Below are 26,742 nucleotides of genomic sequence, written 5' to 3'. Positions count from 1 at the left end.
CCAGTCCCCGTCACCGTCTCGGTCCCGCTCTTCTCCTCGGCCCCTGTCCAGATCCACTGATCCCGGTCCCCCAGCCCTGCTCCCTCTCCCCCGTTCCCGATCCCCCGGTCCCGCCCAGCGCCCTCCTCACAACCTCGAGTCCCCCCTGTCCCGCAGCAGCAAGAACGAGAGAACCCACATGGACATCAAAATAGTTTTATACAGATTATTGATCTCAGTATAACAGGTAAAAAACAGGCGGCGCCCGAGGGCAGAGCCGGGCCCGGCCCCGCGCCGCCCCCTCCCCTCCCGCTGCCAGGAATCGGCGATTCAAGTCCCTTTTAAAATTACATTTGAAGGCACAAGTGCACGGAGCGACAGCGACAGCGGGGACCGGCTCCTCGGCCCGGGGCACGGACGGACAGACGGACCGAGGGCTCGGGGGAGCCGCTCCTGCCTTCCCAAACTGCTCAGGAACAGCCCCAGCGCTTCCGAAGCTCGGAGCACAGAGCCGGGGCCAGAGCCAGGCACCCCCACCTGGTCCTGCTACGTAGGAAAAGTCTCTCAACGTTTGCAAAACATCTCAAATCCACTCACCTTAAATATACACACCTACTCCAAGCTAACTGCGAAATTCACTCTGAGGGAAAGGGCCAGGACTTATTGCTAGAGGGACAAAGCACGGCCAGCTCTGCCTCTTACCTGCTGCCAGAGCAAACAAAGCCCAAACAGAGCCCTAAGAGCCATTTGCAAACCCGACTTTAAATAAAACCCACTGTGTCTCTTGTTAAAGGAGGAACAGTTCAGACATGAGGCAGGATTAATGCTTTTGTGTGCTGGTGTCCTGCAGCCTGGTATACATGGAAAAGGGACATGGCCCAGGACTAAAACCAATCCTCTGCTCAGCATGATGAGCTGGAAACAGGCTCAGAGATGTTCATGGTTCCTGCAGAATCAACAGGACAGGGGGGACAGGAGTGTCCCTGTTCCCAGCACACCACCTCAGCCACACCTTTTCATGTTTTGCAGTAGAATTCCCTGTGGAACAGGGAAGAAGGTACACTGGTGACTAAGGGTTATCTCTGTGCTCCCAGACAGCTGCACAAAAACAGATGAGATGATGAGAATGACAGCACAGCCACGTGGTTCTGGCAGGGCATCACCACAGGCAGAGGTGAGGAACAGCCTCTTCCCCAGGTGACACTGCCCAACAGCCTTAAAAGGGGAACACACTGTGCTGTTCCCCCAGAGCAAAGCAGGTCAGAGCCCTGCAGAGCAGACCCCATCATATATTTGGGTGCAAACACCCCCACCATGGACACCACGTGCAGGTTTCTCTAGTGGACATCCCCAGGCTGCTGGAGGACAGAGCAGCTCAGGGCAAACTAGAGGCCTAAGGCTCCTGCACCCCAGAGATCAGGTCAGTGGGGCAAGAATTAAAAAAGAAAATGAGCAGCTAGAAAGTAAGTGCCTATTCTAACCCCAGCCTTCTGCCCAGAAAGCACAGGAACATCAGAGAGGCATAAAGGCTTTAGAAATCAAACATTTCAGCCCTTCTTCCTTTCTGGACATCCCTTCTATTCCCCACAAATCCTACATGTCCTGGGGATGTGGGCTGCAGTCCTCTTTACAATTTCCTGCCAAGTGCTACACAACAGAATTTGGCTGCTTTTCCCTCCTCCTTCAGCACAATTCAGCCCTTCCTCACACCTTGCCCCCAGGACTCACAGCAGCCTCAGCTGCAGCCACACACACAGGTGGAGCTCCTGCTCTACACTTCAGGGACGCTGCAGGAGCAGAATAGAACCAAGCCAGCAGCTAATTTGCTGCCTGCCATCACCAGAGCTTGGTGACTGAAATGGTATTATGTGGAAATTGGCAAATGGTGCAGCTTTTCTTCAAAATTTAGTGCCAAAGTTGGGCCATGGATACTCCCATGACCTCTCCCTGCTGCTCCAATACAAAGCAGTGGTATACAGATTTCACTGTTTCCTCCTGAACAGAGGTGGATTTGAGCAAAGCTGATCAGGTGGAGCAGTAACTGACTGCTCTTCTACAAATCAGTGAATCCATTCCCTTAGAACAATCTTCAGCCGTTCTTGCAGACACTGAGCTGTGGTGACATTAACATGAGACCCCCACAGCCAAGCCTCTTACACAAACAAAACACAACCAGGGGTGACGGGGATAAAGTTTCTTTCTTCCCCAGAAGTCAGGAGCAGCCCTGTGGCAGAGCTGGCAGGCAATGGAACTCTGTCAGAGTGCACTGAGGCTCTGACTTTCTCCAGCTCACATCAAAAATGATGTCATGTCCTCCAGCTTTCAGGATGCCAAGTCACTCCCTGAAACTAATGACACATAAGAGATGTTCCACAACCACTGCAGATCACACCAGGCCACAGCATCCCATGGCAGGAAAAGCTCCAAGGGAACAGCTGAGAATCAAAGGCTTTTTTTTTTTTTTGGTCTTTTTCCAAGGGCTGCCCTGTGGAACATTGATTCACGTGAAGGATCTGGCTTCCCCCAAGCACAGAGTGGAAAATATCAAATCAAAACAGGTTAAGAAACCTTTTTGGAGTGTTGTAGCCACAACTCCAGGCAGGTCTTGGGGCACTTCCCCACCATCTATTCCCTGTGCTGAGATGCTGGGGAAGTGCTAAAAGCTCTGCTGGCCACCCTGTTAAGTTGCCTTTCAAACCACATCATGTGACCCTCCAGATCTTGACCCAAAAATGTAACAAAACCATGTCATTATCCCAGAAACAGCCTCCAACACCCACTGATTTGCAGGTACACAAGGACAGAGCAAACAGAGGGAAGTTGGGAGCTGCCACCTGCCCCTCTGGAGGACACACCCTGAAGTTAATGTTTCAAAACTGAACCACAGGGACCACCCCCCCCCACCAGCTCTGGTCCATGGCAACCTCCTCTCCTGCCCGGGAGGTGTCAGTGTTTGCTGGAGTACAGTGTTTCTTCTTCAGTGTCTGTTTCATCCTGGAATTCGTGGCTCAGGAGGGACTTCTTGGAGCCAGTGGACATCATGCGGATTTCGTCCTCGTAGTCGTCGTGGTGCTGCCGGAGGCGGTGGAAGCCATCCTTGTGTCTGTTGGACTTGATTGAGCACACACACCAGATGATGCAGGCAGTGAGGACCAGAGCAGACATACTTGCACCTGCCAGAGAGAGGACACTAATGTTAATGCCATGTTCCCTCACCACAGAGGCTCCCAGGCTTGATCCATCTTCCCTCCTACAGTTATAACCACTTTCCTCACCTCACTGTGACCCTGCTCCTTCCTCCTAGGCCATGGAAGACGGGAGGGCTGATCCCAGAACAGAACAGCACTCACTTTATTTTCTGTGCCTGCAATCTAGGAGAGCATCACCGAGCTCCTCTGCAGACCACTGGATCTGAACTCTCACCCCTCCAGCTGCTTCCACCTTGATAACATAAAATAATCTCTTAATGCTCACCTAGTGCCACACCACCCAAAGAAACCTTGGGGAAGCAAAAAGATCTCCTAGCTCCCAGCTCTGCACACAAGCTCTCCCATTCCAGGCATCTCAAAATACATTGTGGACCCCTCAAATCCCTGCAACACACTTCCACCCTCCCTCCTGTTAGCCCAGCATCAGCAGACCCAAGGGCCATTGGACCAGTTTGCATGGAGAAGTGTGTGTTCAAAAGGGAAAGCTGGAGATGGTTTAAGTCTGAAGGCTGCTTTCTCAGCTCAGTGGAGGGTCAGCATCAGCATGAACTGGTACAGAAAGCAAAGCTCAAAGCTTTCATAAGAAGTGTCACTTCACCTGCAACAGTTATAACCAGCTCCCTTGGCAGTCCAAAAATCCTGTTTTCTGTGTCAAATATTATGAACACAGAGCTGGGTGCATCATCACGTACAAAGACCTGCAGAAAGACAGGAGAGATTAGATCATCTCAGAGTTTTCACCTGTGTTGGGTGTCCAGACAAGAGAGACACTTGTCATCCGCCCAGTCCTGCCTCAGTCAGCAAAAACAAGTGCAATGAAAAGGGAAGTTACTGCTCAAACAACCCTGCTGTGCTGGGAAGTTGTTCTCTATTCATCGTATCAAGGAAGAAAACAGCTCCTGATGGTACATAATCAGCAGCTAAAGAGAGAAGTCTGTATGTGCAGGGAGTGGGGGAAGAGCTCTGACATGGACATTCATGTACCTTGACATGTTTCTGCTGGTACCCGTTGGCTATTGCGTCGATGCTGTGAAAACCTGGAGCCAGGAGCACGTGGAAATAGCCCCCTTCTTTAGTATAGACCCTCAAACCTTCATTCAGAACAATGGTAGCTTTAGAAATTGGCTTGCCACTCTTGTCTTGGACAATCCCATGCACTCCCTTATGAACCTGAAATGAAGCATTACAGATACTTCATGGTCAGATCTAAGCATACAGTGCACTTGGAACTAAAATAGGATCTAATCTTCCCCCCAAAATACAGCCCCCTCCCCAGCCCTGACCCCCACAATAAATAACAGTGCACGACACTGCAAAGCAACACAGTACAGATGTTTAACTCTTGTGTCAACACATGTCCTGGTCACTTGCTGCCTCTGTTCAATCCATTCCTCAAACAGTCTAAATTATGACCGTCTGTAATTACACAGCACCAACAAAACCACAAAGACTCTCCGTGCTGTTCTCTTCCTTTCCCCCTCCCCACCACCTTCACTCCTTGCCAGAATTTCCTCCCACAGACTGCAGCTCACCTCCACAAGCATGCTAAGGAGAGATTTCCTGTGGTCTGCCCACAGGCCAGGAAGCTGTCCAGCGCTCGGGAAGTAGCAGCAGCTGGTATAAACAGTGATCTCAGGACAATGACCAAATGTCACGCTGAAATCCTGCAAAAACACCATCACAGTTACAAAAAAAGAGGTATTAAAAAAGCTTTGCCAAAAGCAGCCAAAGGCGGGGAAGTTTAGCCCAGATATCAGAAAAAATATGCTTTTTATTGGTCGTTTAGCAGATGTGCCATGCAGTAGTACCTTCATACTTCCCAAGTGACTGTGCCATTCCGAGCCACGGATCACACCACCAGGAATATTCTCATCTGTGAGAGCAAGAACACAGCTGTCAGACAGAGCTGCTCCAGCACAGACTGCCACAAGCTGACAGGGGGCTAAAAGATTCAACCAAACATACCTGACTTATTTGGACAGCCTGGCTGGCCCAAGTGCATCACTGGGTGGTTGTTTGCATACAGAGATGCCAAATGCTTCAGCGTTTCTTTGTTCTCCACTATAACGAGAAAAGTGAGACTTTGAGAGTGCAACTCCCATTCCCTGGAGGGGCAGATTCCATTCTAACCCCATGATCCTGTACTAAACAGGGGCTTTCCTGATTTCCTCTAACACAGAGGGGCTGTATTAAAAGTAGACTTTATACTGGCTTTGGCTGAGGAAAGGCTGAAATACTGTTGTAGGAATAAAAGTTGTAAGTGTTCTGATCCCTAGCTGAACCCTGAGAGGTTTTATAGCTTTACTTACAGACTGTCAACTCCACATACAAAGGGCTGAAAACAAAGGAGGCTACAGAACACCAGCAGCACAAAAAGCTCTTACACCACGAGGTCACATGAACTTCTGGAGAGACAGCCCGAGGGTAACTGTGCACTCAGTCATACCTGACTGGGTTGGCTTATCATAGGGGTAAGTGACAAGAAGGGATCCTCCATCCAGGGCAACAGAGAGGCTGAAATCCTGCTTCAGTATCAAGTTCTCCATGATGGCTTTGGTCTCAGGCTCCCGTGTCCCAGAGTACCGGGTGTAATTGCCTGTAAATCAGAACAACAAATAGAACCACTTTCCTCAGCTGTTTGAGAGGAAGTGCATCCTTTATGTCTGAAATCAAGTCTGCTGCATGTATTAAAAAGCATCTGTTAGATCTCAGCAGATGCAGCTGACTGACCAAGTAAAGCACCCAGTCCTCGCTACCCACGGGGGGAATTCATCTGCAAAGCTAAACAGATGTGAAACATCACTACTTCCCCAGGCTGTTTAGTTTTGTGTTGCAGAGGTATTTCATGTGTGTCTGCTCACAACAATGTCACAGTACTGACATTTTGTTAAGAAAGCATTTGGAATGATCCCAGCCCAACTTGGGCACAGAACACTGACTCCTTAGGGAGAGTAGGCATAACACTGATACAGTGCTATGGATACAGTTACATGGAAACCAGAAAAGCATGAAAAAAGGAGACTGTTTCTGAGAAGCATGAACAGAGAGCATTTTTTCAGAGATGGAAGAAATCAATGAAGAGTAAAAATATATTAGGTGTTATCTGACCTCTGGACTATTCCTAAAGAACTCTGCTTCGTCTCTTGCACATAAGAGACTGCAAATTGCTGTCTGTAAGAGGGATTCAAGCTTTGGAAGCTTCCCAGCAGCTGTGCTGCCTGGTGTCCAGGGCAGGAGCGCTGCCCTCTTTACAGGCAGGCCCTGTAACAGAACAACTCCACCCAACTCCAGAGCAGTCAGCAGGAGACTCCTGCAGCAGCCTGCATTTCTGCAAGGACACTACACATCACTGCTCTGGTCTGCTTTACTTGTGAAGTCTGTGTCCAGATCTCTGCCATGAGCATTAGTCCGGCCTATGTTTGACGTGCAGCCCCTCTCCTGGGCGATCTCGCGTCCGTCTGGGTTCAGGGAAGGCACAATCACAATCCGTGTCCGGTCAATCAGCTGAGCAAAAGGGGAAACAGTACATAAAGTGCAATTAGTAGGGTTCATTCTCTGTACAGCTCATTTCCCTGGAGCTCACCCTAGGAACAGCAGTTTGAGGTTCCCATTCACTCCACGGATCGCACACCTCCCTATTCCATGTGGGATCACTGCAAGCCCCAAGCCAGGGTTAGCAAGACAAGTCCCTCCCAGTGAGCACTGCCACCTCAGGAAGGCTCAAGGTGGTCCCTTGCATTGGTCCCTCACCTTTGTAACAGCAGCATTCTTCTTGTAGTTCATGCAGAGGAATTCTGCCAGTGTCAGGAGCAGCTCTGTCCCAACAGGAGCATTGCCATGAATACCAGCAACAAAGCGGATCTTGGGCTCCTCAGGCTCAGACTGGTTGGGCTTGTTGGAGATTTCAAGGGACCAGATCTGACGGAACTCGACACTCTGACCCAAACTGCCAAGAGATGAGAAATGGGAGTGTCAGCTCAGGAACAGAGCTGCAACTCTAGCCTGACCTCAGGGAGAAATCCCATGGTGGAAAGGAATCTCCTTGAGGAGGCTGCAAAAGCAAGTGAAACACAACCACATCCTGAGGGCAGATTTGCAGCAGCACTGAACAGAATTCACCAGGAACATCAGTTTGAACAGCAGCATCTGTGGAAGAGCATATCCAGGACACCCAGTGCTCCATACATCTCCATATAGCCCATGGGATCATGACAAATGTGGAACTGCTGGATGCCTCTGTGCTGCCAATGGTGGTTTTTGGTTTGTTTGTGGGGTTGTTTTTTTTCCTTCAGACCAGGATACACCTGGACATCAAACTAATTTATCAAGCACCCAGTGTGGAGGATAAAAGAGGCCTGTTCCCAGTAATGCAGGAACTGTTGCTACAGTCATGCATTTAAGCTGGCAAATTGAATGCAGGGAAAGCAGGGAACAGACTCAAGGCTGATGCAACTGCAGGGACAATAGAGGCTACAGATCAGCAAAGCAGCCTTGGCACCAGTGGGGACAGCACATGAGCACATTGTGCCTGGTGACAACAAGCAAACGAGGTCCTGGGACAAAGGGGTTTGTGCTTTCTAAAGCTGACAGAGGGTAAGGTTACAAAGGAAAGCAGAGGATGGCAGCAGCTGGTCTCCTGCAGGAGGGCAGAGACCTTGGCTCAGGGCAAGCTCACTCAAACGTCTCACACTACTGAAATAAAATCTGGAGGCAGACAATGAAAAAAGGCCATCTGAGATTTGTAAGTCAAACCAGATCACTTTTGATGGGGGCTCTTTAGCAGGGTGGATGTCAGAAAGGATTTAGAAAAGAAATGGAGAGCATGGAATAGAGATATTTGCAGAAGCCTGGGACATCAACACTGGGAATACTGCCAGTCCCAGGCACACCCGGGGAACCAAGAGCACTCCAGGTTTAAGTCAACAAAATGATGTCTCAGGAAAAAGCACACAAATACAGTCCCTGCAGCCACTGCCCTGCCACCATGTCCTTACACACGGGGCTCCCTCCATCTCAGGGAGCACAGGAAAGGGGAGGGATGAGCTCCCCATCTGTGTTCACAGCTCACAATTGCACAACATCCCTACCCCAGGCTGCTGCTCAGGGAGGAGCTGAGCATTGCTGCTTTGTTTTCACCTGGTGAGATTTGTGATGTGTGGGTAGTTCAGATAGAGGCCTCGGAGGAACTCAGAGAGGTCCTTGTACGGGCGGTACCGGTACGGAGCCACATCCCGGGAGGAGGTGAGCAGGAGCCGCTCCAGACCATTCTCAGCAGAGAGATCTTTGATCAGGGTCTCAAACTCCTTCTCGTTGGGGTTGCTGGTGTCTGGGGTGTTCAAGACCAGCACCTTTCCCTCCTCCACTTTGCTGTCTGTCCGTGAAAGAGTGAAGTTGACCTGCACCCCACCTTTGCTGCCAACTTCCACCATCTTAGTGACTGGATCATACCTGCCCAGAAAAAAGAAGGTACAAGGAAATATCAGGCATTTGAGATCTCAGACAACAGGCCATCCCTATCCTTACTACATGGGACTGCTATTGCTCCCCAGCCCTAAGTGAGAAGGGTAGAAACAAGGAGCAAGAGCAGTTCAAAAGGACATGGGAACGGCAGGAGGACAGGGAACAGCTCAGGGCCCAACATGGCGTTGAGCTGCTTTTGGCTCAGGTGTTGCAGGGTTACGTGGCAGACTGGCAAGACAACAAGTCAGGCTGCTTTAATACAGAGTTCTGGCAGCAGTTGAAGTGATGAAGTCATTTCTGTGGGCAGCTGCCTGGAAGAGAATCTCCCCTAAGGACACTGAGTTAGCCACTCCTTCACCAGATCACCTCCAAACAAGGGAAGATTGGGACTGTACACCAGAGCCAGGTGAGCAGTCTCTGACATCAGGGTAGCCTCACACTGCTCTCTCTGCACAGGCCAGAGGGCAGGAGAAAGGCCCATTCCTACATCTGCTGTAGGCAGAGGGGATGGGATGCTCCTGACGGGGCAGGAGCAGTCAGTCACGCTGCCGTCCGCCCTCGTGCTGTGCTCGCTCACCCGCGGGCAGACGCCGTGATTTTGTACGTCCCCGGGACCAAGAGGCGCCAGTAGTCTCCGTCCTTGTAGGTGGTCACGGGGTGGTTGATGTCGGCCACGCTGATGGTGGCATTGAGAATGCCCCTCTTGTCCACAGCATCCAGCACAAAGCCCCAGACGCCGAGATGAACCTGTGCACAGACCCGAGCCCTGCTGAGAGACGGCCCTCACTGACACCCACACCACACCACCTCCCAGCCCGGGACTTCCAGCGTTCCCAGAGGAGCAAGATGTTCCAAAAGGGTTCAGGTTAGACTGGCCTGCAGTTAGCATGGTCAAAGATCACCTGATGAGTACAATGAGCAATTGTTTGGCTCAGGGTGCCAGCACGGCACTCTCTGCTCCACACCTTTGTTTGCACGTCCCAGGTGTGCAGCAGCCCTGGCTCAGGTAGGAACAGCATGTAAGGACCACTCCAGCCTAGGGAAAGCCAAGGCAGTGGTACATAAAAAGCCCACACCTGCATCACCTGGCTGCTATTTCCATACAGATTTTTGGTATGTTGAGAAGGAGGGGAGAGAAGGAGTTGTGACAGGTTCTGATGGGGATGATTTCTGCAGAGCAGGTACCTGGCCCGGCCAGGAAGCAGCACTTGCTTCAGCCCACAGATCAGCCTGTTCATTGTGGCATGTCTAAAACAAACCCCAGAGGCAGCTCACATGATTGCCTGAGGTCCAAGTGTCCCACCTGCTTCATGAACTGCAGCAGAGATCGGCGGTTCTGGGCCCAGTACTTGGGCAGCTCCTCAGCTCTCGGGTATTTCACACAGCCCAGCTCAATGGTCAGTTCAAAGCAGTTTGTATGCAAGTAATTCCAGTCTTGCATCCCACCTACAACAGGAACGTAAAAAGAATTTTGACAAAGTCTTCTGAAGTATCACAGTTAAAACAAAATATCAGACAGTAGAGAAAGATGAAGTACAAACTTGAAGGGAAAAGGCTTTTACACAGGGCAGGATTCAAGCTTCAAAGGGATGCCAAAAGAGCAGACAAATAACCTTCCTTCTTGTAAATACCTTTCATGCTAATAAAGTGCTGTAAAATTTTATGAAACCATTTTGCTAATAGCTGGGAAAACTACACTATAAATTCCTTCCCCCAGGAATAACTTTATCTGGGTACATTATTTAAGAGGTTATAAAAGCAGCCCATTAATCTGGGCTGACCAATGCAGAGCTCCTGACTGATCAGACTAAATTATTTAAGCTGCACATGTATTAACTTGGAGACAAAGTGCAGGAGATTTAAGGTGTACTTTACCTGGAACATTGTACCACTGAGCCCCATTAGTGATGCCATGTGGGAAGTACTCAGTGGGGTACATATCCTTACAAGGGCTTCCCTGGTACATCTGTGCATTTTCCTATAAAACAAGATGCAACATGTGAAGCTGAGTCTGCACTCCACAGCCACTGGCACTTTTGTTCTACCATGAGTCACATGCTTGGTGTTACCAAACAGAGGTTCATGGCTGCAGCACCAACTGCATCCACACCCAAACACTACCCAGAGATATCCCTGCCCTCCTCCCAGCCAGTTAACAGCATTTTCCAACACCCTTCAACGTGTTGCTCCCTGAGCCTGCACAGAGCTCTCCTCCCTCAGTGCCCGCAGATGGAGTGTGCTGGACATCACTCATGGAACAAGAGTCTCCTGTGGGACCTTTCTGCTGTGCCTGCAACACCAGGCACCCACAGTACCTGTGCCACCTGTACCAGCTGCTCAGGAGGGTCCCTGGAGTTCACCACTCAGGATGATCCTCTTAGAGCCTTACCTTGGAGTAGGCAAGTGCCAGCTTCTGGAACACAGCATCGTCTGGGGATTTACTGTATATGGCTATTCCTTGCTCATCATCATCAAAGGGGTAATTAACCACCAGAGAACCTGCAGGCAAAACAAACTTCGGCTCATACTTGTGTGCTTTCCCAGCCTTCCCTCAGCATAGTAAGGGAAATTATTCTCCAGCAAGTGCCAAGTCTTCTGTTTCTCAGGACTTGGCATCAAACAAAGCATTAAGCCCAGTGGATAGAAAAGACAACAGAAGCACAGGAAGAGATAACACCACATCTAGATGGGAAGGTGAACCAAAGCCACGACACATCAAAGCTTTGGCTCCTACACGAAGGAGGGCTGAGCACAACCACATAATAATTGCTTTCACAGGGAAGTGAAAGCAAGGGGAGGAATTTCCTACAGCATACATGATGCTTTTGACCCAAATGATGCAGTTTTTCAGCCTTCTGGAGTTTGTTACTGAAGGTTTTCCCTATGGAAGCTGTACTAATAGCACCATGAAGCCCTAGACACCACAGCTGCTGGAGACCTGCCAGCCCCCTCATCCCCACACACAGTACTTCTGCACTCCAAACAAAACATGCTGGCACAAAGCAACCACCTGCAAGTTACCACAGCTACAAGCCAGCAGACAAACTGTCTAGGGAATAAGCTGTAATACACAGAGACTTAATTTAGATTATTCCAAAAAAGATAATTAAATTACAGCAAATTTCATAGTTCCGCCATGCAATTCAAGGCATGGAACCCTCACGATTGCATTCACTTTATAAACATTGTGAAGCCTTTAACAGCCACAGCTCTGCATCCCATTCCCAGACCAGCTGCTGAGCAAGTGCTGACAAGAGTCCGTCCCCATCTGCCATGATCATTCCCATCTGCTCCCTTCAGAGAACTGGTTGGGATCTTCCCAGTAGCCTCTTCAACTCCCACAAACATGTTTGGGGACATGGTTTTTCACCCTATGTTTCCACCTTCTCCTCCATCTTGCAGCAGGAGAGCTCCTCAGTGCACACCTAGAACACTGTGGAGATATCCCTGCAAACTCCCATCCCACAAACCCCAGGGCAGAGGAAGGAGCTCGGATTGGTCGTGGTACCTCCATGCAAGTTTGCCGAGAGCACAAACGGGTAAGACTTCAACCAGGCCATGACAGCAAGAGTTTCTGGCTGTGGAGGGTCTGTCACGTGGACAAACTGATCTGGGAAGTTCCGGTTCAGGTCATAGTTGTTGCTGTTGTTTCTGCCAACGGTACCTCCTTTGTCTCCTGAAAATTAAACACAAGTTCAAGCTCGTGCCTAGTGAAGCTCCCACTTCAGCACAGAGGCTTCACCGAGAGAGGGGCACCCACACTCTCCTTCAGGGAGTGACCTGCTCTGCACAGTGGTGCCTGGGGACCCTTCCAGTGGATGTTTGCTCAGGCTCTCAGTGCCACTGACACCTCAGCCAGCAGAGAGGCACCGAACCATGAACAATCTCTGCAGCCGGATGTCACGACCACAGAAACCTCAGAGCTCCCCTTCTCAAACCAGCCGGACAAGTTCTGTGTTAGACCCGAGCAGAGCTCTGCTTCCAGAAAGTGATTCTGGACAGACTTTGTTCCACCAATCTGCAAGAGCCATGTAGTTCTAAGACTTCCCTGAAGGATGTTTTTGCCAATTTCAACCTCATGATAAAAGTCTACGTTATCCATGGACAAGTGCTCTGCAGACAGCCTGGCTCCCACAGCACATTTACTGAGAGAATGGACCAAAGCACAGCAAGGTAAGAGCTGTGTCAAAGAAATGTCTTTTTTTAAAGTAAGCCCTGGATTACCATAAGGGGGCCCAAAGAGGGGTAGCATATAGCTCTGCTGAAGCATAAGAGCTCTCTCCAACAGCTTCCAGCATCCATCAAGCACCTACATCCTGCAGTGTGTGTCCACCCACTCATCCCACAGCACCAAGTCCCTTCCCAGCCTCCCTGTGCAGAGAGCACATCTGTCTGCTCCAGCACAGCTTCCAGATTTCCCAGAGGTACCGTGAACCCAAAAGGCTTATTCTCAGAGCTAGAAACCCCACAGATATTTCAGCACAGACAGCAATACCTTCCTGGGATCTCTCATAGCCATCAGGGTTCATAGACGGCATGATGTGGATCCGTGTGCTCTGGACCAACTCAGTCACTTCAGGATCTGTGCCAAAATTCTTGCAGAGGTACTCGATGAGGTTCAGGAGGAGCTCTCGCCCCACAACCTCATTCCCATGCATGTTCCCGATGTACTTGAACTCCGGCTCACCTGCAGACACACGGTGACACCAAAGAGACAATTACAGCCACTACATTACAGCTTGGAGACACCTCACCAACCAGAGCATTGCTCTTGCAGGTTTTGCTGCAGGGTATTTACCTAAAATTTACCCTTCTGCTCCCACACCACCAAAAAGAACAATGTCTTAGGGAAGCCCCATGCTCCTTCTGTCCCCAGAGCTTCATGATCAGCACAGATGTCCCCAGCAACGCTCTTTAACACACAAGTGCCACCCACTGCACTTGCACTTTTTACACAGGATGTGCAAGGAGCAGCTCAAACTCTATTGAGACAGGGGCCAGCTCTACCCTCCTTTCTGCTCTGCTCACACTCTCCCACGCAAGGGGTCTCTCACTTGCATTTGTGCCTCGCTGCAAAGGATTTCCCACATCACCTGCTTCGTGGACGCCGGGGTTGTCAGAGATCTCCATCACGTAGAGCTCCCGCAGCTCCGCGGACTTGCCGACAGAGTAGAGCCGGGTTATGTTGGGATACTCGTTGGCATAACGCCGCAGGAAGATCTCCATGTCCGAGAAGTGATGGTGGCGAAAGTCCACGGGCTGGATGGGTTCATGGAGAGAGGTTGGATTTGGGGCCTCTGCCTGCACAGGGGTGGGGGTGATGGTAGTGGCAGGAGCCGGTGCCGTCATGAACTGTGTGACATTAAGAGCTGGTGGCATCACAGTTGGATGCAAGGAGAAATTCACTTCTGTTGCATCTCCCTCCTTCACCTCGATGTTCTCTTTGGTCACTGGTGTGTAACTGTGAAAAAAACAACTGGCTTCAGCAAGGAGGCTCTGCAAACAGAGGGAAAAAAACCCCTGCAGTCCCTCCACCCCACCAGCCCAAACACACTGGGATATTAATGACCTTGTGAGAGATTCACCAGGAACAAGCTGATGGGACATATCCCACTACCACTGAACCCAGCTCCGCTGCTGTCCTTGCTGTGTCAGAGGCATGAGTTCCTGTTTACAGGCTCAGCAGGGAAGGTGTATCACAGAACTAGCCAAGAGGCAAGTTACACATGCACACCCAGGCCTGGGACAACACAAACTCCTACTGGGGTGACCCTACTCCGCTTTCTCCCTTTGCACAAAAGTAAGATGCAGTTTGATAAAAGCAGTCAAACAAAGGTGACAAAAATTCCGTGTATTCAACAGCACTCCCCTGCAACAGAGCACAGGGTGAGCAAACACAGCTGCAGCTCTGAGCTGGAGTCCTTTACAGCCAAGCCCCTTAAACACATAAGGTGCTTTGGGGGAGGAAAACAAGTGAAGGAAGAGGAGCAGTTGGCAGTGTGGACACAGGCTGCCACAGAGACATTACCCCATGACAACTGCAGTCACGTTGTAGGTTCCAGGCACAAGCAGTCTGTGATAATCCCCAAATTTGCCCGCTGTGATGTTGTGAGCGATACCGGCAACAGCGATGGTCGCGTTGTCCAGGCCAACTCCAGTGACTGCATCCTTGACAAAGCCTTTCACACCAATGTGGACCTGAGGAAAACAATGCAAGGGCCTGGCTGACAGACAACATCAGGGGAACCGTGTCCTCGGCCAGCACCCATCGGTCCCTGTAACACTGCACCCCACGAGGCCCCTCTCAGCAGAGCTCTGTTATTGTGGGGGTTGTGGGAGCTGTGGTAGGACCACAGAGATACACAACAGCTTTGTAGCCACCGACCTCCACACAACAGCTGCTGCAGCTGTGTTACCTCACACAGCAAACAAAGCCACAGGAGCACCTGAGCACTGTGCTCCCAGCCCGTCACAGGCACATGGGTTTCCCAGCTGCCGCCCCCACACCCATCCCAGCCCACACTTACCTTCTCAATGAAAGACAGGAGAGATTCCCTGTTGTTCTCCCACTCCTTCTGAAGCTCAGAGGTTGGAGGATATTTGCAGCAAGACAGCTCCAACGTGATCTCAAAGCAGTTGGCCCACACGTAGTTGTAATCCTGCATCCCACCTGAGAAAGGGAGGCAGAGACATGTCCCAAGGGCAATGCACAGACATCCCACCACAGGATGCACATTTCTCCTTGTCCTTCAGCCCCCCTCAGCCTCTCCCCAGGATGCTGCCCCATTTCCAGAGGGAGCAACCTAAGGAGAAAAATCAGGTCAGATTATCATGACAGCCAGGGAAGATCGAGCTCCATTTCTCCCAATAACCAGCACACAGGGCCACAGGTCAAAGTGACAGCCCCTTTGGTCTCACTGCTCCATCAGCTGAGCTTGGCAACACAGCACTTGGAAATTCATATGGATTCGTTTTACATTTCCAGATACAACAAACCCAGTATGCCAGGGCAGGCACACCAGACTCTGAACATTCCCACTGCTGAGTCTTTCACTGCATTCCAAAACACCTTCATATTTGTGAAGGCATTCTCCTGTGCCTGCAGGAGAAGTTACTTCCCCCAAAATGAGCTTGAGGTCTCTAATACAAAAGAACACAATGGACTATCAACTTGGGAGGTGGCAGTTCAAATCTGCATGCTGAAATCACTTTAAAGGACCACAAGATTGATCTCCCAAAAGCCTCTTAGCAAAACTCCAGACAAGATGAGAGCAATGCTTCCCCTTCTCTACTTCCTCAGCTGCAATTTTCCTCCAACACTGCATTTACTTGATATTTAGAGCAGCCCTGGCAGAAAGTCCGACAAGGTCTGACATGGTGAGAGTGTGCAGAGAACTGCAGCAAGTCCCCTTCAGGAAACTCTTCTCAGTTTGGGAAGGCAGCAGTGGCTCCCTCATTGCCGACCTGGCTGCAACCCCACAGCAGCCAGGTCCTGCAAGAGGAGTACAGGACAGATTTATGCACCTGAGAAAGGCTGAGAAACTTGTTCTTGGCCAAGTCACCAGCCTCCTCCCACATTTCTTCTTTAAGGCAGCAGTCTCAAATCAATGTAAGGATGTTGCAGCACCTGGAGACAGTCTGTTAGCTTAGTGCTAAACCAGCCAAACCTCTGTGAGCACCACGAAACAGGAGTGCACGGAGCTGTTTCCCTGTGTTAAGTTCACCTTGTTATCCTCGCCCTTCAGAGAAACCACAGGCACTGCTACGAATCAAAAAGGTCACCTTGTCCCAGCAAGTGTCCTGACCCCATTTGCTGAAGCTTACATCCAACCCTCAGCAAGCAAACCTGTTCCTCAAACAGGAATGAATCACGTACCAGCAGGACCTGAGGTCTACAGGTATCATCACTCATGATCTGGAGCCCAGACCTGAGCATGCTGCTGGACACTGCAAGTGTTCAGCCCTCTAAACATTTATGGGAGCTTTCAACAGTAAAAAGGACATTCCAAAACCACCACAAGTCTGTGAAACAGGTTTCAGAGTCAGCCTGACAAATCCCACCACATGACTGTAGCCAGACGTCATGACCACATGAGAGGATTGTTCCCACCACCCACTCAGGCAGTTGGGTCAGCAGGAAGGACACCCCACACTACGTTTTATGCGTGCTGATGATGTCTTCTGGGTTACACAACCTTATCCAGTTACAACCCAGTCAGACTGGCGTGTCAGACTGCAACCACCGAGCCCAGAGACCTCCATACCCCAATGGAACAACTCCCAGTGTCAGCTGGACACAGCAGCCTGGGCAATGGGCCTCTTCTGGATTAGCTGAGGAAGTCAAACTGGCTCTCAGAAGCCCATCTCTCAGGGAACAGCTATACATTTTCTCCACAGGAGGCAGATGCAAAGTCCAGGAGAAGGAAAGCAGAAGGCCTGTGGCAGGTGTCCTGCAGAACCCCAGCAGGCAGGTCTGTGAGAAATGCAGGCTCTGTACTCCCATCCTCAGCCTGGGCCACCGAAGTGCTACGTTAGTGCTGTGCCAACAAACCTCACTTGCTTTGTCTGAGCAGTTTCCTAATCATTCCCAAGCCCCTTCACAAGCGAGGGACCCTCTGTGGCACCGGTCAATTAACTGCCCAGAATGGATTGATATCCCAGGGCAAATGCATTACCTGGCACTGGCAGAGCCTGTGTTAATGCACAGCCAAGAAAAGCCATCAGCAGCACTCTGCCAAGCAGGGGAGGCTCACAGCACACGTGACAGCCCAAAAAGTCAGGGACCACTGCTCTGAATTCAACAGCCCCACTGCAGTCCAGTAAAGCAGGGAGGAACTGACAGCATGAAGCAGGATTTAGAACAGACCCCTGGGAAGATTTGCAGGATGGTACCACAACAAAGATGTCCCAGTTCCTCTCAGTTCCCCTGGGAGTCTGCTGCTAAGGGAACGTGAAGCTTTTATTGTAACAAATTAAATGTCACTGGCGGCCAGAAGGAGAGCACTGCAGCTCATGCACGGGCTGACAGCAAAACAGGAAAGAGACTTTTCTGTCCAGCACGAGGGGCCAGAAAGTGTTTGAGGGCTTTATAACTCTCCAACTCAGTTCAAGGGGTTAGAGAAACAAGGCCTGTGAATCTGATCCCCCCTCAGCTCTGTTCAGCTCCCGTTACCGGGCTCAGAACAACAAAGCACAGCAGGCTCCTCTCTCGCCAGTAAACACCACGCGAGTGAAACAATTTGCCAGCCCATAACCATCTGCTCATAGCAGGATGCTAATGCATTTGAAAACATCCATACGTAAACCAGAGCCATTATGAAACATATTTAGTGCTTCATCTGCCATTCAAGCAAATTTAGGACAGATGCTCACCCATAATAGAGCAGCAATGGACTAAATTAGAGCTTGCTACATCGATTTTGGTAAAACTGTCTCTTGGAGAAAGTAGTCCACTGCATTCTTGAAAATTTGGATTGCATCCATTGCACATATTTGGCCTTCACGTGGCTCTATTGCAGAGCAGGACAGTTATTTTTACAGCATGTGGAATTACGTATTTTCCCCACATACCATCTGCACAACCTCTCTTGGCTCTGCAGAGATCTGGAGGGGTAAAGAGAGACCTGTGCTCAGGCAGGAGCAGAGCAGAAAAAACACACTTGAAGCAGAGAACTGTCAGACTAGAGGACAGTGCTTCTACTCTGCTTGAGTAATAGCTGGGATAACCTGATGGATTTATTTCAGCACTTTTAATCACAGGGCGTCTTTTAGCAAAGACACTGCAAAAAGTTGGGGTTTTTTTAACACTGCAAAAAGTTCCAGCCTCCCCATGAAGCACTATACCCATGCTGTCAGTGAGGAAAGAAAAGGGAAAATGAGCAGCTTAGTGTCACAGCAAGCCAGCCCCTGCCTAACAGTAGGTCACAAATACGCTCAGAACAAACCTCTCTCCTGCTCTGTCCCACTCCCTGAGAATCAGAACTGTGCTTCAGGCAGGGATCCCAGACCTCCTGCAGCACAAGCACTGCAGAGCTCACAACGACAGGCAGGGCTGCCTCTGCTCCCTGCCAAGCTCAAACCGGGGGAATGCAGCTCTCCAGAGTCAAGCCTGGGGATCCAGATACCATAAATACTCCATGTGCCAGGAGAAGCCTTCCAGGCCAGCCAAGGACTCTATTTTCAAAATGCACCATGCAGAAAACTAATTCCAGCTCTCACTGGAGCTGACATCAGGAGATAAGAAACCTGCAGCTAAGTTAAAGCAGAGCCACAGGTCGTGTCTGCTCTGCAGAGAGAGCAGATGGCACCAGGCAAGCTGGAGACGTGATTCAATATGTGGCATAAGTTGCTGACTCTGTGGATAGAACCAATTGTCTCACAGCAGGAGATCAGGGGAGCACCAGGAGCAGCACCAAAGAGGCAGAGGAATGTTCTGGTCTATTAGTCTTGCAACCATTAAAACTCAGAGGAGGTGAGGTTTGAGCCTCCAACTGAAAAAGCTGCATCACAGCCCAGAGCAGCAAAGCCCTGCAGCCTTCTCTCAAAGAAAAGGGCAGAGTCTTCCCAAGAGCTGCACCAGCACAGCACTGCCCAGCAGTTCATGATAGACATGAAAAGAGGCATCAGACCCTCAAACTATCAAGCCAATGTTTTTCTCAAAAAGAATTTCAGTAAGAATGTTATGAAAACACAAACACAGAAGTGCAGCAAATTGTGCACAGCTCAGAAAGACGTGGCTGAGAGCTTCTACCAGAGCTCACTCTGGGCACTCCTTGCCATGGCCAGGAAACAGAGGCCACCACAGCACTGCCATGAGCACTCTTTTCAGTGAGTGTTATCAGCACTCATTTTAACTGCTCTGAGTTTGATGCCACCAAAATCTGTTTGGAAGCTCAGTGTGGCTGGTAACCACAGACAAAGCAACCCAGTCAGCACTCAGGTAACCTAAATCCACTTTCAACCTGAGATGTGCCTTCCAGTAGAGGTCAAAAACATCTCAAACACTTGGGCATCAAAGAACCCAACTAGCAAGAAAATAACTTTTAGGAAGGGACTGCACGTAACAACAAACTTTCCAAGGCTGCCCACAAAATACACTGCTGAACTTCATGATGAGTTCAGTTTCTGAACTGGGCTCTTAACAACAAAAAGGCAAACCACATCCTGCCCACAGGTAACACTAGAGAGGTTTCTTAACTGCTTTCTATACCCCAGTCCATGGGGGTAAATGCATGCATTTACTTGATCTGAACCAGCCACTTGGTAGTTAAAACCCTTTAAGGTTAAAAAGGAAGGAAGAGAAAGAGCATGCACACCAGAGATAGCCCCTAAGAAGCATCCCAGTCACAGACACGCTTATCTACAGCAGCTGGAATGCAGGAGCCAAATTCAACTGTTTGGCAGAGATCCATCTTTCTCTGTGCACACTTGACCTTAGCAATTACTCCCATGGTTTGTACTTGCCACCTCGATTTGACACACATAAGAGGTTGTTTGCAAACTCACATAAAAGTTAATGGGGACTGGCACCAGCATAGCCCTGAACTGGTAACTCCAGGACAATGAATCCTGTGGCAGTTTGCTCTCCAGCATGTTTGATTTCACACGATAAAATGTGGCAGGAAAATTTCCACCTGCTGAAACACCATGTTCTCATTCCTTTGTTTTTCCTGGCTTTAGTTTACTTGGAGCCTGCAGGAGTCTCTCCTGGCACAACCTGGTCTGGAGGCCATGAGCACATGCCCTGCACTGTTCAGTGAACCATGTACTCTGGTTATCCATCTCTAGAGCTCAGCCCAGGAAGCTCCTGCAGGGGATTGGGATTTCCCCATCCTCATTTCATTGCACATTTAAATTCTGGAATCACTGGGAAAGGCCTCCTGGTCCAAGTACGAGCCTCCACAGTCCTCGGCACAGAGCTGAGCAACTCAGATGGCTCAAAACAGCCCCTCTGGTGGTTTTGCTCCTTCTGTCACACCACTTACAACTGACTCCCCTTTGCCTGCTCTTCATCCACTACTAAAAATAAACGTTAAAACCTACAACCCCAAAGGGACACAATAAATTCACACAACATCAAATTACACGTGTACTGGCCTGGGTATCAGTTCATCCACACTTTCCCCCGGGTTACACTTTACATGAACTCCTTGGCTGGGGAGCTGCTCCAAGGGCTGCTGGCACCCTCCACAGGGGCATCTTTAACAGCAGTGAGATGTAAATTACTGCTTAGGGAGAGACCACACAGATGCCCAGTGGATCCTGTCTGCAGCCTCAGCAACGTTCCACTCAGTTCGTGTCGGTGCATCCTCCCTGTAATCTCAGCCCGTGAGTTGCCCACAGCTGCCAACGCTGAGCCTGAGGCTGTGACTTGTCACAGTGAAAGGGTTTATTTCTGCACATGCTGGAGGCTATTGGACACAAAATAAACCACAGTGATGGCAGCACAGAGCAAACTGGTCTGCAGTTCACACCTTCCCATTTCTTGTGAAACGAAAGTAGGTGAAACCTCTGCTCGCTGGCAGGGCAAAGGCAGCCTGAAAGGCTCACACGCCAGCCACTAATGCCACAGCCTCTAACCAGCTGCCTCACATCGAAGCTGGAGGATGAAATCAGCCCTGCAGCAAATAATACCGCTCTCTGGGGGCAGAGGAACGTAAGTCCAAAGCTCTGGAATCACTTTCCCTTCAGAGCCCACCCATCCCACTTCATCACAAGGGCAGAAAAGCTCAGGGCTGCAGTTAACAAACCTCCCGCCCGAGGTGTCTGCCGGTAACAAAAGCCACCAGAACACACAGCACAGACCGTCCAGGATATCCTGTTCCCTCCTAAGCCAAGTCACCAGATTACACAAACCTTCCTCCTGCTGGACTTCTCACAGCAGCAGAGCGAACCTTGAGCAAGCAAACACCAGGGCTGGTGTGCTCAGCAGGGTGGAGGGAAGGAGACAGGTGGTAGGGAAAGAGATCAAACTGCATCTTATTTGAACACAACATCTTATTTGGTCAGTGAAATCCTGGGGAATGATTCAGCCACTGCTAAAAATCAAGACTTCCTCTTCCAGCACAGAGCTGATGTGTTCAGGCCCAGTAATGGATCCCTCTCCCTCATTCCCAAGCAAGTTGGATGCAGGGTTAGCACAGGATTCCGCTCCAAAGCCCATGTTTCAGAAAGACAGTCTTATTGGAAATTGTTAAGCTGTAAGCTCTGAGGGATAAACAGCACTGGATGTCACTGCTTGCTCAGCACTCCTGCCATCATCCCTCAGCCCCAGCATGAGGAAAAGCAGAGCAGTCAGAGTCCAGCAAAGCAACACAACTTCTTGGGATCCTTTCTGCAAGGTTTTTGTTGTTTCCTCACCACAGAAGTTCCTGCCCTGTCTGGTGAGGCTGATGTACAACAGCCGCCGTTGGGGCACAGCAATGGGGTAACTGCTTCTAATGACACAGCCAAGACTTCTCTTCCCTCCCAGCCCACAGAGCCTCTTCCATGAGAGCCTCTCATCACATAAACTATCATTTAAATTCCATTTTCAACAAAACCAACACACACACAGCAGCCCACTGAGGTGGCTGAGCCAGCCCAGCCACCTCCACCCAGGCAGAGTGGTGGCACCAGGAGGTCACTTTCTCCTATTCAGATCACTTCCCAGTGATTCAGATTCCCTAAGGGAGGGATTAGGAGCTCTCCTAGAGGCTTCAGCAGAGAATTTCAGATCCCTTCTAGATCCCCCATACAGTGGATGAGAACAGGTCATGCAGGCTGCCACCTTCCACACAGGTCTAGGAGCAGAGCAGTCCATAGAAAAGCAGCCACTCCCACTTCCAGGGAGAGCACCTTGGTTAGCTCAGATCATCTATCTAAATTTTACATAGCCTTACAGCAGGTTATTCTATAATCACAAAATCACAAGTTCAGAGATTAAAAAACCTCACAGGACGCTGGCATTGGATTCATACCATTAAAAATAATTTCTTCTTTCCTGTATCAAAATTTAGTAACCATCGAGACACCTAAGGAGAATTCATTTGGCAAATGAAGCCTCCCATATGCAGGACAACTCTCCACCACCTAACAGGGTCAGGAAGAATCCTCCAGTTTGCTGTGATCTCTTCTCTAAAAACACCTCCCAAGCCGTGACTCATCAGGTGTCTACTGGTGTGCCCATGATGCCACCTCTCTTCATCTCAAGCTTGCTAGAACGCATTCAAAGCTAAAAATATCACTTCACTCACCGTCCCTTCCTCTGTGGTAATCACCACTGGTCTGGGTGTCAGTTCTCAGAAACTATTCCTAGAAGATCCTGTGTCAGGTGAGCCAGCACAGCTTACCTTCTACATCGTACCACTGGGCACCGTTCGTGATCCCATCCTGGAAGGTCTCTCCCTCCTCGCCAGGGCAATTGGGTTTGCCAGTTCTCATTATGGGGTGATGAGATGCGTAAGCTTTTGCCAAATATTTGAAGACTTCATCGTCAGCTGATTTACTGTAGACTCCTGTGGGCCTATGTGTGGGAGAGTCATCGTAGGGATAGCTTGCCACCACGGAGCCACCATGGAGATTGCCAGAGAGCAGAAACCTGCGGTTGGGAAGGAGAGGCATACTGGAACAATTTCAACAAGAAGCAGGTTACAGTCACCCAACCAGTTATTCTGCTGCTTTCCCACCCAAACCAGGCTCTCAGGAGCCTCCATGCTCTGTTTGAGATCAATGAGGCAAAATGCACTCATTGGATGAGGTGCCCAGCAGTAAGTTGGGCACTTTGGAAGTGGAAGCGATCGGACCCTGCTCCACCAGCCCTGTGCAGAGAGAACACCTGTGGAGCTGCAGTTACACCAAGGTTATGTTAACAGACAGGCACTCGTTCAACACCCAGTCAGCTACTGCTGGACACGACACACCATCCTGGGAGACGTATCCCAGCCTCCAACACAGCGAGCAGGATCATCAGAGGGTCTGAACAGCGTCCCAGTGGGAGCACAGTGGAGAAATCTCCAGATTTTCTGCAATAACCAACTCTCAGGACTGGTTGATTGGCTCCCCAAACTGACATCTGGCATTACTGCAGATGGAACAAGTTCCTTGCTGCAGCCTAAGACCCAGCCCTCAAACTTTGTGACAGACAAGCAGTGCCCTGCACGTGAACCGATGTACACGGCTCTTCGTCAAGCTCTGAGCAACTCCTGGTAGGTACAACAGAACCAACTCACTCAAATAAAATCTGGATGTGAGACAGAGCTCTTAAAATCTCAACTCAAAAAACACAGGCCCTATATCACCCTTCAGTTTGATCACAGGCAGCACGAGCATTTCAATGAATACCAAAGGTAATTGTCCCTGCTCTTCCTCTTCCCACCAAACACAGCGTTGAGGGAAAAAGAGCTCTCCTGTGCACTCAGTCAAATGGGATTTGGTTTCCAAGCAAAGGTAACGTGACCAATACTTTTACCCTGCTTAAAATAGTGCCCATGAATTGCATTACACCCACTATCTCCGTTTTTAATCAAACAGTTCTGTTTACCCATTCATTTTTCTATCAGCAGTTATGTTAGTCTAACAATCACACCACTATTAACTGGTGCTGCCAGGCAGAGGGATGCACAAAGCACCGTGTTTTTCCTGTTTCACCCTGGCTGACAGCAAATCCCACCTCAAATACTCACAGAAAAAATAAAATAAAATAAAAAGCTCAAGGTGTTTTCAAAACGATATCAAGAATGCACAAGTTTCCCTAGTAACTCATTCTGAGCTGAACCAAATCTGGGGAGATTTTAGTGAAAAGTGCTGCATCAGAGCTTTCCTAAAGGATCCTTTGGACAAGCAATTCTGGTGAAGTTCATTAAATTTCTCTGGAGCAGCATCCCCATGGACACTGCCATCCATCAAGGTTTAATAAAGATACTTAATAAATCCACCAAGATTTAATAGAGTTCAAGCAAATTTTGTTTCCTAAAGCTGAGGAAACATTATACAACGCTGAACGTTGTGTCTGTTGGTTGGAGTCAACCAACAGCACACTGTGGCCATCAGCCACCCCCTCTCCATCTCTCTCTATCCCTGTTTTGGGAAGAGGGCCATAATTTGTTCAAGTGTGTTGCCTGTATTCGATCACACTTCGCATTCCTGCTTTCTCTGCACAACTTCCCACGGTTGGTTGCACTGACCTTTGTGGTTTGGACCTTCCACAGTTCTCCGAAGTAGAACACATGGCAAATGAAAAGCCTAGCCCGGCCACTGAGCTTTCCAGGGCTGCCCCAGACCCTCAAACCAGGGCTGGGCTTCAAAAGTGCCATCTCCTCTCCTGGGCTGCCCCATTCCAAGTACAGCAGCTTCCCACTGCTCCCCTCCTTGGAAGGAGAGAGCCAAACAGCTCAGCCCTGTGTGCTTCCACAGGACAGACGGGGAAGAGGACTGTGAGAGTAGGGCCTGTATTTGGAAACGCTGCTGCACAGAGCATTATTGCTAAATCCAAGGAATTATCCATGAAACACAAAGATAGAGGGAAAAAGCCCAGTTCAGTGCAATTCTGTTAACGTGGTCGCACACAGACTAGCTGCTCACTTAACCCTGGACATTTCCAGCATCCCACAGTTCATAGTGAAAGCACTGTCAGCCCCAAGAGCACGACACACCGACAAGCTCAAGGCGAGGCGGGAGGGAAGTTTCCAGCCACAATCTCCGGGAGGTGGGACACGCGCAGATGGCCATGGAGGCCGGGAACACCCGGGCGTGTGCAGGGCACAGGCTATGCCCTGCGGGGCTGGTGCAGCTTCTTTGCAAGCGCACACAAACTGGGGCCACCAAATGCTCTCCCCAGGGCCAGCCCAGCGCAGGACGGTACCGGCTACGATGAAAGGCCCACGCGTGGAGGCAGGCTGGGGAAAAACAGGTGGAGAACGAGCTTTTCCTTCCCCCCAGGCCCTCCTGGGAAGCACCGGGGAGGCTGGACCCGGCTGACACCTCTGGGGAAGCGGTGCCGAGGTGCGGGGCGTCGAGCGAGGGGGGGACCGCGCTGCACTCACTTGTTGCGGCGCATCCAGTCGATGAGCGCTTGCACCTCGGGCACGGGCTCCAGGTCGGGCTCGGCGGCGCCGAACTGGTCAGGGAAGCTGCGGTTGAGGTCGCGGCCGCGGCTGTTCTCCCGCCCGCCCTCCCCGCCGCCGCCGCCGCCGCAGTCGCCCTCGCGGGCGCGCTCGAAGCCGTCGGGGTTGAGGCTGGGCAGCAGGTACAGGTCGGTGGTGTTGAGCAGGCGGACGATGCGCGCGTCGCCGCCGGCCCAGCCCCGCACCAGCTCCCGCGCCAGGCGCAGCAGCAGCGGCCGCGCCAGCGGCTCGTCTCCGTGCATGTTCCCCACCAGCTTCACCTGCGGCCGCCCGGGCAGAGCCGCGCCGCCGGCCGGCTCGCCGGGCCGCTCGGGGCCCAGCCCGGCCGTGAGCCGCAGCACCCACAGCGGCCGCTTCTCCACCGACTGCCCGATGCTGAAGAGCCGCGCCAGGCCCGGCGGGGCCGCGTCCGCCAGAGCCCGCAGCGCCTCGCCCAGCTCGGCCGAGTGCAGGTAGCGCAGCGCCTCGCCGGGCTCCGCCGCCGCCGCCGCCTCCGCTTTCTTGATGTGGCGGGCGCGGGCCGGGCTCGGCAGCGGCAGCAGCAGCAGCGCGCAGAGGAGCGGCAGCAGCCGCGGCATCGCCCGGCCGGGCCCCCGCGCCCCGCTCCCCGCGGCCATGGCCCCGCGCGCGCCCCGGTCCCGCCGCGCCGCTCCGGGACCCGCCGGGGGGGCGGAGCCAGCCGGGGGGGCGGGACCTGCCCCGGCGACCGCCAATCAGCGATGGGGGAGGGGGAGGAGCCGCCCGAGAGAGGCGGTGGGGGACCAATGAGGGGCGGCGGGAGCGGCGCGTCACTGCAGGGGGTGGGTGGTAACGAGCCCTGCGGCGCCCCCTGGCGGCCCCTGGGCCCGACCCCGCTGCGGGGCTGAACTGGGGCGGGAGCGGGATTGGGAGCGGGATTGGGAGCGGGATTGGGAGCGGGATTGGGAGCGGGATTGGGAGCGGGGCTCAGTCGCGCTCCCTGGAGAGGTGTTTCCGTCCCCCATCCTTGGCTT

At 51.2% G+C, this 26,742-nt stretch overlaps 1 protein-coding gene across 2 annotated transcripts; it reads right to left on the bottom strand.

The window, feature by feature from the left end:
• Positions 1-179: 179 nt before the first annotated feature.
• On the bottom strand, positions 180-26,343 carry CPD (carboxypeptidase D). 2 transcript variants are annotated; one of them, XR_003530461.1, is made up of 22 exons: positions 25,670-26,226; positions 22,979-23,226; positions 15,176-15,318; positions 14,677-14,846; positions 13,742-14,109; positions 13,144-13,335; positions 12,157-12,324; positions 11,038-11,147; positions 10,524-10,626; positions 9,952-10,094; positions 9,226-9,395; positions 8,325-8,636; positions 6,939-7,134; positions 6,557-6,692; positions 5,635-5,784; positions 5,154-5,249; positions 4,997-5,061; positions 4,721-4,852; positions 4,173-4,358; positions 3,787-3,886; positions 3,255-3,350; positions 3,040-3,152 (listed from the first exon to the last, which is right to left on the bottom strand). XR_003530461.1 is itself a non-coding variant. In XM_027660456.1 (21 exons), exons 1-21 carry the CDS (start codon positions 26,326-26,328, stop codon positions 2,926-2,928), a joined length of 4,074 nt encoding a protein of 1,357 aa, XP_027516257.1. In that variant the 5' UTR covers positions 26,329-26,343; the 3' UTR covers positions 180-2,925. The 2 variants fall into 2 exon arrangements, 1 of the variants encoding a protein (XP_027516257.1); XM_027660456.1 differs by lacking the exon at positions 3,255-3,350 and having other exon boundaries at positions 180-3,152; positions 25,670-26,343.
• Between the last annotated feature and the right edge of the window lie 399 nt (positions 26,344-26,742).

This window comes from Corapipo altera, unplaced genomic scaffold, assembly GCF_003945725.1.
Source record: "Corapipo altera isolate COAL_440 unplaced genomic scaffold, ASM394572v1 271, whole genome shotgun sequence".
Lineage (NCBI taxonomy): Eukaryota > Metazoa > Chordata > Aves > Passeriformes > Pipridae > Corapipo > Corapipo altera.
The sequence above is the reverse complement of the archived record's forward strand: the minus strand, read 5'-3'. Positions and strand labels throughout refer to the sequence as shown.

Excerpts from the sequence above, each read along its gene's own strand:
- CPD (XM_027660456.1), bottom strand. The coding sequence starts at position 26,328 with ATGCCGCGGCTGCTGCCGCTCCTCTGCGCGCTGCTGCTGCTGCCGCTG. Across the intron at positions 8,637-9,225 it reads ATCACGGCGTCTGCCCGCGG|GTATGATCCAGTCACTAAGA; the intron begins GTGAGCGAGCAC and ends TTTTCTGGGCAG. Across the intron at positions 7,135-8,324 it reads CACATCACAAATCTCACCAG|TTTGGGTCAGAGTGTCGAGT; the intron begins GTGAAAACAAAG and ends ATCTCTTGGCAG.